The sequence below is a fragment of the Melopsittacus undulatus genome (assembly GCF_012275295.1).
Source record: "Melopsittacus undulatus isolate bMelUnd1 chromosome W unlocalized genomic scaffold, bMelUnd1.mat.Z SUPER_W_unloc_1, whole genome shotgun sequence".
Lineage (NCBI taxonomy): Eukaryota > Metazoa > Chordata > Aves > Psittaciformes > Psittaculidae > Melopsittacus > Melopsittacus undulatus.
Genome location: NW_022993942.1, coordinates 2,316,200 through 2,330,737, shown reverse-complemented (window position 1 = coordinate 2,330,737; position 14,538 = coordinate 2,316,200). Strand labels below are relative to the sequence as shown.

The 14,538-nt window shown below is 44.7% G+C and overlaps 1 protein-coding gene across 1 annotated transcript in view; it reads right to left on the bottom strand.

The window, feature by feature from the left end:
- LOC117438175 (Wilms tumor protein 1-interacting protein homolog) overlaps positions 1-14,538 on the bottom strand; it is a 99,641-nt gene that overhangs the window by 52,181 nt on the left and 32,922 nt on the right. Inside the window, exon 2 of the mRNA XM_034073637.1 lies at positions 5,958-6,059. Coding sequence (XP_033929528.1) covers positions 5,958-6,059 — 102 coding nt within the window. The remainder of the gene's footprint in view (positions 1-5,957; positions 6,060-14,538) is intronic.

Below are 14,538 nucleotides of genomic sequence, written 5' to 3'. Positions count from 1 at the left end.
TGGGATTTTAGTTGAAATTTAAACTCTTGCAAACAAAAGGTGGCATCATGTGCTAGAGGCCCATGAAGGCGGAGTACAGGATGTGTACTGTTTTCTCCCTTTACATAGGTATATTAAGTATTCAGAGTCTGTGAACAAATTCTAATTAAATATCATCAGGTGGGCATACATAGCAAGATATGAACAAACACTTTTAAGAGATTGGGAGATTTATTTTTTAAAAATATCAATGCAGGGAAAGCACAAAACTGGTTTAAAAATATAATTTAAATTATCATTTAAAATAAATTATTTTTAAAATAAAATTGAAAATTCCTCCATAGTTTAAGTTCCTATATTAATTCATATTTGTACAATAAAAAAATAGCTTTTCAGAGCAAATTAACTGTGGCTACAAAGTCAGTATTCATTTTCACTCTCCATCTCAAGTTGATCTGTCCTGGAGAGGCAGATGGCAGTTAACTTTTTCCTCATGATTACCTCTGCCCAGCTCTTACTTGGGCTGTCACAAAAGTAAGTTCTTGTATAACACAATTATCATTTCCATTTCTGGGCTGCTATCCAGGCTCTGCACTGCTCTGCGCTCCATGCTACCTCTCCAGCACAGCAGCAGCATGCCAGCTTCTGTTGCATGGGTATGCTAGTACCACTCCCCTCACCCCAGCCGACTGTGCTAAGTTGAATTTGCAGCTGGTATGAATTGTGACAGCATCACCAAATTCATTACAATCTATAGAAGCTGCAAACCTGCCCAACTATCTTTGCAAGAAAAAAAGCCTATCTTTGCTGTGCACTCACTAACATCCAGAACCTCTTCAGCAGTTTACCATAACCTGCCATGATGTCAAGTGAAAAACTTAATTATCTTCCCTAGCATTTTGCCTCATGTCAGCTACTGCACTGAAGGAAGCACCCTTCTATCCAGAAAGCACACCTTTGCTGCCAAAAAAATTCACACTGAGGCAGGTAACATGTCTTGCATGTCTGCAGCATTCGCTACCACCAAAGCCAGCAAGCCCAAGACTGAATGGAGAGGAAGTGGAGGGTACATTTCTGCCTCAACCTAGCTGTGGGACTTATACTGTCAGTCTCCAGCAGGATTATGTAGATAGATAGCTAATATCTTTTGTTACCTTGCTGGAAAAGCCCACCTTTCTTGGCAGGGTACCCATAATCTCTGTGCCATATTTGGCACAGAGTGGAATTCTCTCTTCCCTTCCCTCTCCTCCTACTCTTCGGTCAGGTTATTTAACCAAAAGGTTACTTAATGCTGCAGGGACGAGAATATCTCTGACCTCTGGTACCTGGGCAAAGTATTCCTGTACAGACTATATTATAAACTTAGCAGATACTTTCAAGCTTCCATATAATTTGCAAAAGTTAAAATTGGCAGATGTTTCCTTTTTCTACCACTTATGTATTTATTCTATCCCGTACCACCCCAATTTCAGGCTTAAGGCATAAATTATTTCCATGGAGCTCCAAAAGAAGAACTCATGTTGAAAAGGAGTTTGTAAAAAAATAGGCCAAGCATATATTTAAAAACAGAACTACAACTGCCTGCATTGATCTAATAGCTGGTTTTGGCCTACAGATTAACATATGTCTTAAAAGGGAGAAGTGGCTGACACACCAGAAGGCTGTGTTGCCATTCAGGGAGACCTGGACAGGCTGGAGAGTTGGGCAGGGAGAAACTTGATGAAATTTAACAAGGGCAAGTGTAGAGTCTTGCATCTGGGGAAGAACAACCCCATGTACCAGTACAGGTCGGGGGTTGACCTGCTGGAAAGGAGTGAAGGGGAAAGGGACCTGGGGGTCCTGGTGGATAGGAGGATGACCATGAGCCAGCAATGTGCCCTTGTGGCCAAGAAGGCAAATGGCATCCTAGGGTGCATTAGAAAGGGGGTGGTTAGCAGGGCAAGAGAGATTCTCCTCCCCCTCTACTCTGCCTTGGTGAGGCCGCATCTGGAATATTGCATCCAGTTCTGGGCCCCTCAGTTCAAGAAGGACAGGGAATTGCTTGAAAGAGTCCAGCACAGAGCCACAAAGATGATTAAAGGAGTGGAACACCTCCCTTATGAGGAGAGGCTGAGGGAGCTGGGTCTCTTTAGCTTGGAGGAGAGGAGACTGAGGGGTGACCTCATCAGTGTTTGCAAATATGTAAAGGGTGGGTGTCAGGATGATGAAGCTAGGCTTTTTTCAGTGATATCCAGTGGTAGGACAAGGGACAATGGGTGTAAACTGGAGCATAGGAGGTTCCATGTTAACATCAGGAAGAACTTCTTTACTGTAAGAGTGACAGAGCACTGGAACAGGTTGCCCAGGGGGCTTGTGGAGTCTCCTACATTGGATATATTCAAGGTCCGCCTGGACAAGTTCCTGTGTGATGTACTCTAGGTTACCCTGCTCTTGCAGGGGGGTTGGACCAGATGATCTTTCGAGGTCCCTTCCAACCCTTGGGATTCTGTGATTCTGTGAAAAAACATTTCTTAATAAGCTAGCAAGAAGACACACTGATAGGGAAATGTAAAATAAAAACTCTAAATGTACTTCAATTAAGTTTTTTCTTTCCTGGGGCTGGGTTTACAAAGGCAAAAAAAAAGGTGAAGAGCAAGGGCAAAGCAGCACAGACCACTGGGTAAGAACCACAATAAGCCTCTCCAGTGCTCAGCAAACTGTGAGGGGAGCAGGTAGAGCTCTTCCCCCAAGGTAGCTCCCACTGTGGGAAGCTTTCATCACTCTTTCATCACAGACCCTGCTGGTTATCAGCAAAGAATGCCACTTTCCTAGCTGCTGCCTCTAAGCCAGGACTTAAGAGTACTTGTCTTATCACGCTATCCCAGGGTCTCAGTGCCAGCTCATTCTGTAGCAAAATAAATCCATAAATCACTGAACTGCAGCCTATTCCAGCCCAAGTCTTCCTGTCTTTTGCAGGACACAACCTTCCCGAGCTGCCCATGCAACGTGGTGGGTGGTTTTCATTTGAGCTCCAACAAGAAACACCATGATGGGAGCAACAAGGATCCATCTAGCATGGTACCTCGCCTCCAGCTCTGGCCAAGAGTGAAAGCTCAGTGGGAAAGAGAATTAGAAACAGGGCTCGCACAGGCTGACATGTTCCCAAGAATAACCTCTCAGCTTCCAGCAGCCAGCACTTAAGGCCTTCCTGCACTGAAGGTTGCATCATAACTATTATGTTTAATAGCCTCACTGGACCAATCCATCTTTAATTTGTCTAATTCCTCTATGAGATCATTTATACTTTTGGCCTCCATGCTGTCCCTACAGCAGTGAGTTCTACAATTTCATTATGCATTGTATGAAGCATTCCCTTTTGTTTGTTCTAAACCTCTATTGATCTCAAGCATCTGAATGTCATCTCTGCACAGTGTGAGCTACAGCATCACCTTCACTCCTAATACTTAAAACATAAAAGTATGTTGAACAAAAGGAGTAGACGCAGCCTAATCCTGTGGCAACACGCAAGAGAGCCTCAAGGGAGATGAGCAATTTCCCTAAGCTATCTTCTGTGTTGTCTCAGAGGAACAAGAATGGATTTGCACAGGAACAGTTTAATTTCTTCCTCCCCATAGCATTGCATGCTCAGAGTGAGCAGCATCAAAGGGCACTGCTGCTGAACCTCAACACACCAGCAATGCTGGATTAGAGTCACATCCAGAAAGTGCTCATCAGCCAACACCAATGGCACCCATGTGTTTCTGAAATCAAGTGCACAGTGCTCAATTCTCATTCTTTTGAGATAAATCTTTACAATAAAGTGAGATTGTTGAGATCCACAATGCCTACAGTTGGCATGTTGATTGATAACTTTTTTTCTTCATGTGATAACAGAAGAATGTATCAGGGAATGGTCCTTGGGACTAGAAGTGCTAAGAAAGCTTAGAAAGGTTAGTACACAGTGGAGAAAAATCTAAATAGCCTCAGGATAGAAAAGTATTAAAACATTCTGCCAGTTCTGAAGCACATTTTTGGGTTTAGAACATTTAGCAGTATTGCACAGGGACAACTCTTCTATTGCTCATGCTGGTGAACAATTATACTGATGTAATATTAATTCAGATTTATTCTGTGTAACTTTAAACAAAATCTTGCTAGGACCTTAGATATGTGTTTTAGACAATATAAGAAGGGGAAAATGGATGACCCGGGGAATTACAGACCAATCAGTCTCACCTCTGTGCCTGGCAAAATCTGGGAGCAGATTCTCTTGGAAAACATGCTAGGGCATATGAAAAACAACAAGGTGCTTGGTGACAGCCAGTATGGCTTCACTAAGGGGAAATCCTGCCTGACCAATTTGATGGCCTTCTATGACAGGGCTACAAAAATGATGGACAGGGGTGGAGCAGTTGATGTAATCTACTTGGACTTGTGCAAAGCATTCAACACTGTCCCACATGACATCCTTGTCTCTAAATTGGAGAGACATCAATTTGATAGGTGGACCACTCGGTGGATAAAGAACTGGCTGAATGGTCGCGCTCAAAGAGTTGTGGTCAACGGCTCAATGTCCAGCTGGAGACCTGTAACAAGTGGTGTCCCTCAGGGATCGGTGTTGGGACCAGTCTTGTTCAGCATCTTTGTTGGTGACATGGACAGTGGGATTAAGTGCGCGCTCAGCAAGTTTGCCGATGACATCAAGCTGTGTGGTTCAGTTGATATGCTGGAGGGAAGGAATGCCATTCAGAGGGACCTTGACACGCTTTTGAGGTGGGCTGATGCCAACCTCATGAAGTTTAACCATGCCAAGTGCAAGGTCCTACACCTGGGTTGGAGCAATCCCAGGCACAGCTACAGGTTGGGCAAAAAGGAAATTCATGGTAGTCCTGCAAAGAAGGACTTGGGGGTGTTAGTCAAGGAGAAAATGAACATGAGCCAGCAGTGTGTGCTTACAGCCCAGAATGCCAACTGTATTCTAGGCTGCATCAAAAGAAGTGTGACCAGCAGGTCAAAGGAGGTGATCCTGCCCCTCTACTCTGCTCTCGTGAGACCTCACTTGGAGTACTGTGTGCAGTTCTGGTGCCCTCAACATAAAAAGGACATGGTACTGTTAGAACAAATCCAGAGGAGGGCCACGAGGATGATCAGGGGACTGGAGCACCTCCCATATGAAGACAGGCTGAGAAAGTTGGGGCTGTTCAGCCTGGAGAACAGAAGGCTGCGTGGAGACCTTCAGAGCAGCCTTCCAGTATCTGAAGGGGGCCTACAGGGATGCTGGGAAGGGACTATTCATTTGGGACTGTAGTGATAGGACAAGGGGTAACAGGTTGAAACTTAAACAGCAGAGGTTTAGACTGGATATAAGGAAGAAATTCTTTACTGTTAGGGTGGTGAGGTACTGGAATGGGTTGCCCAGGGAGGTTGTGAATGCTCCATCCCTGGCAGTGTTCAAGACCAGCTTGGATGAAGTGGCATGGTTTAGTGTGAGGTGTCCCTGCCCATGGCAGGGGGGTTGGAACTAGATGATCTTAAGGTCCTTTCCAACCCTAACTATTCTATGATTCTAATTTAGAGTATTAGGTGTTCACAGACATGACAAATATACGTGCTTGACTAGAGTTCCATTTCTAAATAGGAAGTGAGGTTTTAGATGTATAAATTTTATTGGTTTTCTGTAAAAATTATAAATGCACATTACAGTTCCATAAACACAAGTGATTTGAAGTATGTAGTGCTTATAATGGCCAGGTTGAAGCCATTTTGTAAATACAGGCCATAAAACAACCAAGTATTACTTTTCTAGGCTGTTGCTTAAGAAAACATCATTGAACACTTACAGATAGCAAATAAAAAACAAGTTTTGAAGTTGGAGTCTTGCGTGGGCATTTTGCCTCAGGAAGCAGGCAAGCTGAGGTCTCACTCTGTACACTAGTTGCTAAAGGAATATATATTACAAAATGAAGCTACTTAATAAGGCTATGGTAGATCTGACTTACCACAAGAGCAGCATGTGAAGCAGTTGGTATGATAGAGATTACCCATTGCTTGGCAAGCCTGGCTCGCTCCATACACACCTTTTCCACATTTTATACAAATACCTACAAAGCAGAAAAAGAATGAAAGTTAGAACCCTCCACTGCTCCAGGCCATTGATTCATATCATTCACAATACCCCCCATCAGGCCCTAAATCAACAAGCTCCTCACCCTGAACAGATTCAAGTACCCAAGACAGCTGCAAGTGGCTAGAGTGAAACAGATGCATGGAAATTAACCCAAAATAAATGGGAGGGAAGTCTCTGCTGGTGTGGATGCTGAAGCTGGCTAAAGACAGAAATCCAAAGGAGGCAGGTACAACAAAAAAGGACAGAAATAGCACACACTCTCTGGAAATAACTCTGCCAAAAATATAATTTAGTGACACATTCACAACTAGGTGCTCCATCACATTCCATTCAATAATCAGTAAACAAAATAACAATCCAGTCCAAATCCAAATGACTACTCTTTGCCCCTCTCCAGCAATGCCAAGGGCCATTTGCCAAGGTGAGTAGCTCCAGAGAGGACACCTTCAGCAGCAGAGCATGAGGAAAACACAGCATCCAGGAGTCTCGATCCTGAAAGGCAAGAGCCACCAAGGGAACCTCAAGTCCTCATCAGGACTTGCCCAGGAGCCAGCAGCTCAGCTGACACGAGCATCCAACTCATAGGGGATGGCACCAGAAGGGACAGCACAGCCCTGAGCAGATAAACACTGCCCAGAGAGTGAAGCGCAACAGTTTGCACAGGCAGAATGAGTGGGCAGAGCCCAGTAGCCTGGTAGGCTTCAGAGGTAAGTTCATCCAGCAGTCATCAAGAAAGAGCTCTAGGATGGCATCCTCCTGACAGAAAGCAAAGAAAACTAAGTCCTCTCTGCTGGCCAGAAAGGACATGGTGACCCAGACATAGGTCCCTTATAAACACGTAACTGCCCAGGTATCTGGCTGTAGTGAGTGCCAGAGCCTGTCAGCAATGTTAGATGGTGGTTGTGCAAGATGTCAGCAAGTTAATGATTTGCTCTGTATGGTGGCAGAGCTACAGGAAGAGGTGAAACAGCTAAGGAGCATAAGGGAATCTGAGGAGGAGACTGACTAGTAGACCCGTACTCTACCACCCCCAAGAGTAACAGGCCAGCCACCCGAAACAAAAAAACTTCAAAATCCCCTACCTTTTTGCCATCGGGCAGATGGAAGGAACCTAGGAGACAAGGGAGGTTGGAAATAGGTTACTGCTTGGAGTAGACAGCATATTACCCCTCAGCTCACCTCACATTCCCAAGTGCCCCTTTACAATAAAATATGAGGCCCTGGTACTTCAGGATCAGGAAAGTGAGAAAGATGATGATAAGGGATCATCCAGGTTGGAAGAGTTCCCACAGAAAAGTCAGAGCACATCGTTTTTACAACCAGCTGTACTAAAAAAAAAGAAAAAGGGTGGTGGTGTTTGGTGGCTCCACCCTAAGGAGAACAGAGGGCCCCATATGCCTGCCTGATCAGACTCACAGGGGAGTCTATTGCCCCCGTGAGGCCAGGGTAAAAGACATCACCAGAAAATTCACTCATCTGGTACAGCCCTGCGACTACTATCCTTTATTAGCCTTCCAGGTGGGCAATGAAGAAATCTCCTCAAGAAACCTGAGGGGACTCAAGGACTTCAAGGGCCTTGGGGCGAGGGGTTCAGGAGCCCGAGTAGTGTTCTCATCCCTCCTGCCAGTTGCAAACAATGTCAATGGTTACATCAGAAGAATCTCATTAATTAATTCCTGTCTCCATGACTGGTTTCAGCACCAGAATTTTGGGTTTGTTGACCATGGGTCAGTTTATACAGCACCAGGCCTGCTGGCAGCAGATAGGGTATACCTGTCCCAAAGGGGGAAAAGGATTCTAGCCTAAGAGCTAGCAGAGCTTATAGGGAGGGCTTTAAACTAGGTTTGAAGGGGGAAGGGAATAACACCGGGCTCGCTAGACATGAGCCATGGAGTAGCATGCTGCTGTTGGAGTCCAGATTCACAGGGCAACTTAAATACATCTATGGCAATGCCCGCAGCATGGGCAACAAACAGGAGGAGCTGGAAGCCATTGTGCAGCAGGGAAATAATGACATAATTGCCATCACTGAAACATGGTGGAATGATTCACATGACTGGAGTGCTGCAATGGATGGCTACAGGCTCTTCAGAAGGGATAGGCAAGGAAAAAGAGGTGGTTGGGTTGCATTGTATGTCAATGTATGACTTCCTTGAACTCAATGTTATGAGTGAGAAGGCTGAATGTTTGTGGGTGAAGATCAGGGGGAAGACCAATCAAGCTGATATCCTGGTAGGAGGCTGTTATAGACCACCCAGCCAGGATAAAGCTACGGATGAAGTGTTCTTCAAACAACTGGGAGAAATTCCACGATCATTTGTCCTTGTTCTTGTGGGGGACTTCAACCTACCAGATGCCTGCTAAAAGGACAACACAGCAGAGAAGAAACAAACCTAGGAAGTTATTGGAGGGTGTGGAAGATAACTTCCTAATCCAGCTGGTTAATGAACCAACTAGAGGAGATGCCTAGCTAGATTTGCTGTTCCAAACAGAGAAGGACTGGTGGGTGATGTGATGGTTGGAGACCCTCTTCGGCAAAGCAATCACAAAATGATTGAATTTTCAATCCTTGGTGAAATTAGAAAGAAGGTCAGCAAAACCTCCACCTTAGACTTCTGGAGGGCTGACTTCAGCCTGTTTAAAGACACTGGCTGGCAAAATTCCTTGAGAAACATTATTGAAGGACAAAAGGAAGGAAGGCTAGATTCTCTTCAAGAATGAAATCCTGAAGGTGCAGGAGCTGGCAGTCCCTATGTGCCAAAAAACAAACCTGCAGGGAAAAAAACATCCTAGCAAAACAGAGATACTGCTAAAACTCAGGGAAAAAAAAAAGGAGAATTTATCACCTGTGGAAAGAAGGGACAGCTACCCCATTAAAAGTAGAAGGATGTTATTAGGTTATGTAGAGAGAAAGTTAGAAAAGCAAAGGCATGGATGGAACTAAATCTGGCCACTGCCATAAAAGATAATAAAAAGTACTTTTTCAAACATATAAGTAGTAAAAGGAGGGCCAAGGAGAGCCTCCACCCTCTACTGGATACTAGGGAAACCTAGTGACTGAAAATAAAGAAAAGCCTGAGGTACTTCACATTGCTTTTACCTCAGTCTTTAATAGTAACGGTAATCAGTTCCCTGAGTTGGATGGCAGAAATGGGGAGCGGCTGACTGAAATCCCCATAATTCAGGAAGAAATAGTTAGAGACCTCCTGCTCCACTTAAACATACACAAGCCCATGGGATTAGATGGGTTACACCCAAGAGTACTGAAGGAGCTGGCAGTGTCCTGGGTTCAGCAACAGCAGTCATTTTTCTCCTACTTAGTAGCGGGTGCAGTGCGGTGTTTTTAACTTTATTCTGAGAACAGTGCTGATAACACTGGGGTTTCTTTTTAGTCCTTGCTAGGTAATGTTTACTCTGATCAAGGACTTCTTTAGTCTCATGTTCTGCCAGGGAGGAAGCAAAGCCAGGAGGAAGCAGAAACAGGACACCTGACCCAAACTAGCCAAGGAGGTATTCCACACCACAGCATGTCATGCCCAGTATACAAACTGGGTGCAGTTACCGGGAAGGGCTAGGTCACTGCTTGGGTCAGGCTGGGTATCAGTCAGCAGGTGGTGAGCAATTGTATTTTTTCCCCTTGATATTTTCCCTGATCATTATTATCATTGGTGATTCGTGGTAGTAGTAGTAGTTTTGTATTATATATATCTCAACCCGTGGGAGCTACATTCCTTCGATTCTCCATCCCATCACCCTGGGAGTGGGGGGATTAAGGAGGGGGAGTGAGCAAGCGTCGCATCTCTGCCTTTATGGCCTGAGGTGTCATAGGCCCACCAGACTGAAAATAATCCACTCTTATGTTGCCAATCTAAATCCATCTGAGCCACTTTAATCTTAGCAGCTTTATCCACCTGTTGGTTGTTTTGCTTTTCCCATGGTATGCACCTCCTATATCTTCTCTCTTGAGCAGTAGGGCATCTTCTGTTAATAGGTGAGACATGGGGTGGTACACATGGGGAGCTGGATAGATCACATAGATTGTCTCTCCTGTTTGAACTCCTAAGTCAGGAGTTTTTCTACAGGTTGTCGTGGTTTAAACCAAGTCCCCCAACTCCTGAAGAGTTAGGAAGGAAAATCCAAAGAGTGTAGCCCCCACGGATTGAGATAAGAACGGTTTAATAACTAAGGCATAACACAGTAATAATGATACAGCCCATAACAAGTGGAGAAAAGAATACAACACCCCACCAGCCACCGACCCATAACTCACTCCACCCTGCCCGGCCAAGCACCGCATACTCCCTCCTCCATCTTTCTCCAGAGCTCCACCCCTCCTCCTCTCTCTCTCCTAGTATGCATCCTGGGCATCACGTGCTATGGTATGGAATACCTCATTGGCTAGCCTGGGTCAGGTGTCCTGTCTTTCCTTCCTCCTGGACTCCCCTCCTCCCCGGCAGAACACGTGCCTTGAACAAAAGGCACTTGAACAAAAACAAAGGCCTTGAACAAAAACACCCTCAAAACATGCTCACCACCAAGCAACTATTCCCAGCCCAGAAGTCAAAACACAGCACTGCACCAGCTACAAGAAGGAGAAAAATGACTGCCACGGCTGAACCCATGACACAGGTGAAATGATGGAAGGGGTGAGACTGTCTTTGAACTCTCAGAGTTGACGAATCAATTCATTCATTGTTGGTCGTGCTGCCTCATTCCAGGTCACTGATGCCAATGAGTGGGCATATGATGATTGTACACTCCCTGTAAGTTTCCACCACACGGTTCATGTACATACAACTTCATCTGGATCTATGGGTGCATTCCTGGCATCTGGCCTACCAAAAAACATCTCTAGAATCATCACCTGACTGCCATGATTTTTCAAATATGATGGACAGTGGCTTAGCAACCTCATCCCCCAGCTCATTCAGGACCCACAGATGGATTTCATCAGGTCATATTGGAGCTGTGCATATTCAGGTTCTTAAGATGGTCTTGAACCAGATCCTCTCATACAGTGGGCCCAAGGTCTTCATTCTCACAGTCCCTGCGTCTGCCTTCAAGACTTGGGTGGTGTGGTCAGAGCATTTGCTAGTGAAGACTGAGGTAAATAAGTCATTAAGAACCTCAGCCTTCTCCAAATCCAGGGTAGTCAGTTCTCCTGATAGCTTCTGGAGAGGACCCACATTGTTCCTAGTCTATCTTTTGTTTGCAATGTATCTGTGGGGTTCTTAAAGAGCCAAAGCTACATAGTGAGTGATTCCGATACCCTGAGTCTTGTTACTCTAAAATAAGAAGATTCTTGGCAGGCCTAAACAAGGTCAGTTGTCTTGTTATTCCTCTGTAATTTTCCATGTTTTCGTCCAGAGAATGATCCCTGCCAAGGTTGTAGTTTCCCACTGTATTTTTAGAGTAAGGTATTTAATCATAATTAGAACAAGTTGTAAACATTAGCTCTGTAAATGATAGTAACCTCTAGACTAACCAATTAGAGCTCAGTATCCAAGGCTGTTACATAAGGGAGTAAGGGTATAAGAAGAGCACTGTATCTAATAAAGTTTGGTAATCGCTTGATCGTATTGATCGTCTCTGCGTTGTCCAGGACTCCTGCCTCAACATGTATCTATAGAATCCCTTCCTGTTATCTTTCACATCCCTTACCAAGTTTAATTCTAACTGGGCCTAACCTGGTCCCTAGCTTCCTGGACAACATTCCTGTATTCTTCCCAGGCCTCCTGTCCTTGCTTCCACCTTTTATAAGCCTCTTTTTTTCCCTTCAAAGTTTCCTCAGCAGCTCCTTATCCATCCAAGGAGGTCTCCTGGCCCTTCTGCTATACTTCCTTCTAGTTGGGATGCAACACTCCTGAGCTTGTAATAGGTGATCCTTGAATATCAACGAGTATTCTTGGGCCCCCCTGCTCTCTAGGGCTATATCCCATGGAACCTTACTGAGCAGGTTCCTGAAGAGTCCAAATCTGCTCCCTTGAAGTCCAGGGCAGTGAGCTTGCTGCACGCTCCTCTCACTCTTGTGAGGATCTTGAATTTGACCATCTCATGATCGCTGCAACCAAGGCTGCCCTGGAGTATCACATTTCCAACGAGCCCTTCCCTGTTGGTGAGCATGAGGTCAAGCCTGGCACCTCTTCTTGTCGGCTCCTCTATTACTTGTAGAAGGAAGTTGTCTTCCACACAATCAAGGAACCTCCTGGATTGATTGTGCCAGGCCATACCATCCCTCCAACAACATATCATCATCCTTATAGGGAAACCTTTCCTTCACAGCTGCCAAGAGCTGCTTCCAAAGTCTGAGGGCTCGTTTCTCTTTTGCAATCACTTTATGAATTCCTCCTTTCCTAACAAGTGATCCCAGCTACTTGGCTTCCGTACCTTCTAGATTGTGACCTTCAGCCCCATCGTTGCAGCATTGGAGCAACCGGGTGACGATGTGGCCCCCTGGAAGACAGCTGAAATCTTTCCATGTCTTCTGCAGCTTGTTTGAGGTCCAGAGTTGAGAAGTCACATCTTCCTCTTCCTCCAGTTCATGTACTAACAGCATTTGTTCAGATGCTATCCCCTGTAGTAAGAGCATTGGGTCTTCATCTTTCTTCACTGCAGGAGTTGTTCTTTGTGCCTATTGTTTGCTTTTCCCTTTGCTTACACAGGAAGCTGATATTGGCATGGATTGCTCATTTGGTGCCTATCACTATGCCTATCACTATGGTTGGAGTAGCTGCACTGTCACCAGGGTTCGAATGACTGCAGAGTCTGTTGTTAGGGTTGGTGGAGCTGTTGTGCTTGCAGGCTGAGTAGCTGTGTTGTCTGTTGCTTTGCCATGAAATCCAGAGACATCTTGGATGCTGGAAAGTGTTGATCAGGGCGTGAGAGGCATATGCCAAGCCCCAGTATGTTGCAGCAAGTTGTCCCTCTTTGATATTGCTATAACTACTGTATACCTCATTTAAGTTTTCTGTTATTTTTTACAGATTTTGCCCTTGTTCAGGGGTGAAAATCCAAAGCACTGGAGGGGCCCACTGGACTCAGTCAGAGATCAATGTGATAAGACAAAAAGCCATTTATTGCAAAGCATTAACTCCTTATATACTATTGCTTACACACACCTACAGCAATTTGGCATATCATGATTGAATACTTGTCTTGAAGACCCTTAGTGACTAACATATAATTGGTTAAGCACAGGTGTGAGAACTTGACCTCGAATGCTTGCCAACAGTCCACAGTTCTCATCACTCAGTGAATTACAGCTTCTTCTTATCTTGCTTGCTTAAGCTTCCTCGGGCCTCTCATGGCCTTGCTGTATCTTTCAGAGTTATTCAGAGCTCATGTACCAAATATTCATTTTCCTGTGAGAACTGTCTCCACATCTCCCCCTTTTTAGTTTTACTAAAAGTTTTTTACAATTTATTGTGTCTGCTCTATCACTGCTTGACCTGTGTAACATAACAACCCACTACTCTAGGCAGCATTATTTCATTAAGATTAGTCTGATTTGAAGTCACTTGAACCTTTATAACATGTGGCATACAGGTGGTTTTATAGACAAAATCACAACCTCTAATAATAGCTACTTTACAAGCACGCATATTCAAGCTGTTACTTTTCATTTTCTCCCAGGTGATGTTTTGCAATCATTCGTTTCTCTCTATCTCATTCTGCTTGGGGTTTTCACGGTCAGCTCCTGTAGCTGATGCATCGAGTTCTTCCACTCATCTGTCCAGCTCATGGCAAGGCTTGACAAACTTTACAGGCAGCTGCCATGGACCTGTAGGTAGGAGGACACAAATATACCCCCTCTCCCAGGTTATCAGTTCTTGAGAAGTAGACAGGTTAAAGTGATTCCTTAAAGCAGAAGCATTCTGATGCACATGGGATGTGTAGCAGCTGCAGAAATTGACTGCACATTTTTAATAGTCAAAGGGGTTTGCTCCATCATTACACTCCCCCCTTTTTTTTTTTTTTTTTTGTCGCACAAGCAGAATCAAAAGCAATACTTCCTAACCCCTATGGCTCAGACCACATTGTAACATTATAAGGGGGGTTTCCTTGAACCCTTTATATTTGAACAGCCTGTTAGTGTTCCAAGAAAGACGAGACCTTTGTGTCCAACCAGCCTGTCTGCATCCCATTGTGGGAACCGTACTGAACAGCCCACTGTATCGGAGGGTGATTCGACTAACCTATTCAGGAACCCACACTGACAGCATCACTGAATCAAATCCCTTACGTGCTGTTGATAGTACACTGGCTGGAAAACAAGCTTGAAGCAATACACAACAAAACTACAGTCACTAACAACAGCTAGAATGAGTTAATTATTTAGCATACATAAAATTCTTACCCAATAGGTGTCCCTATGGAGAGCAGGCAGGTTCAGCCCATCAGCTCATCCCAGAAGTTCCAATGAACTTTTCCCCTCCTTTTTTTCTTTTTTTTTT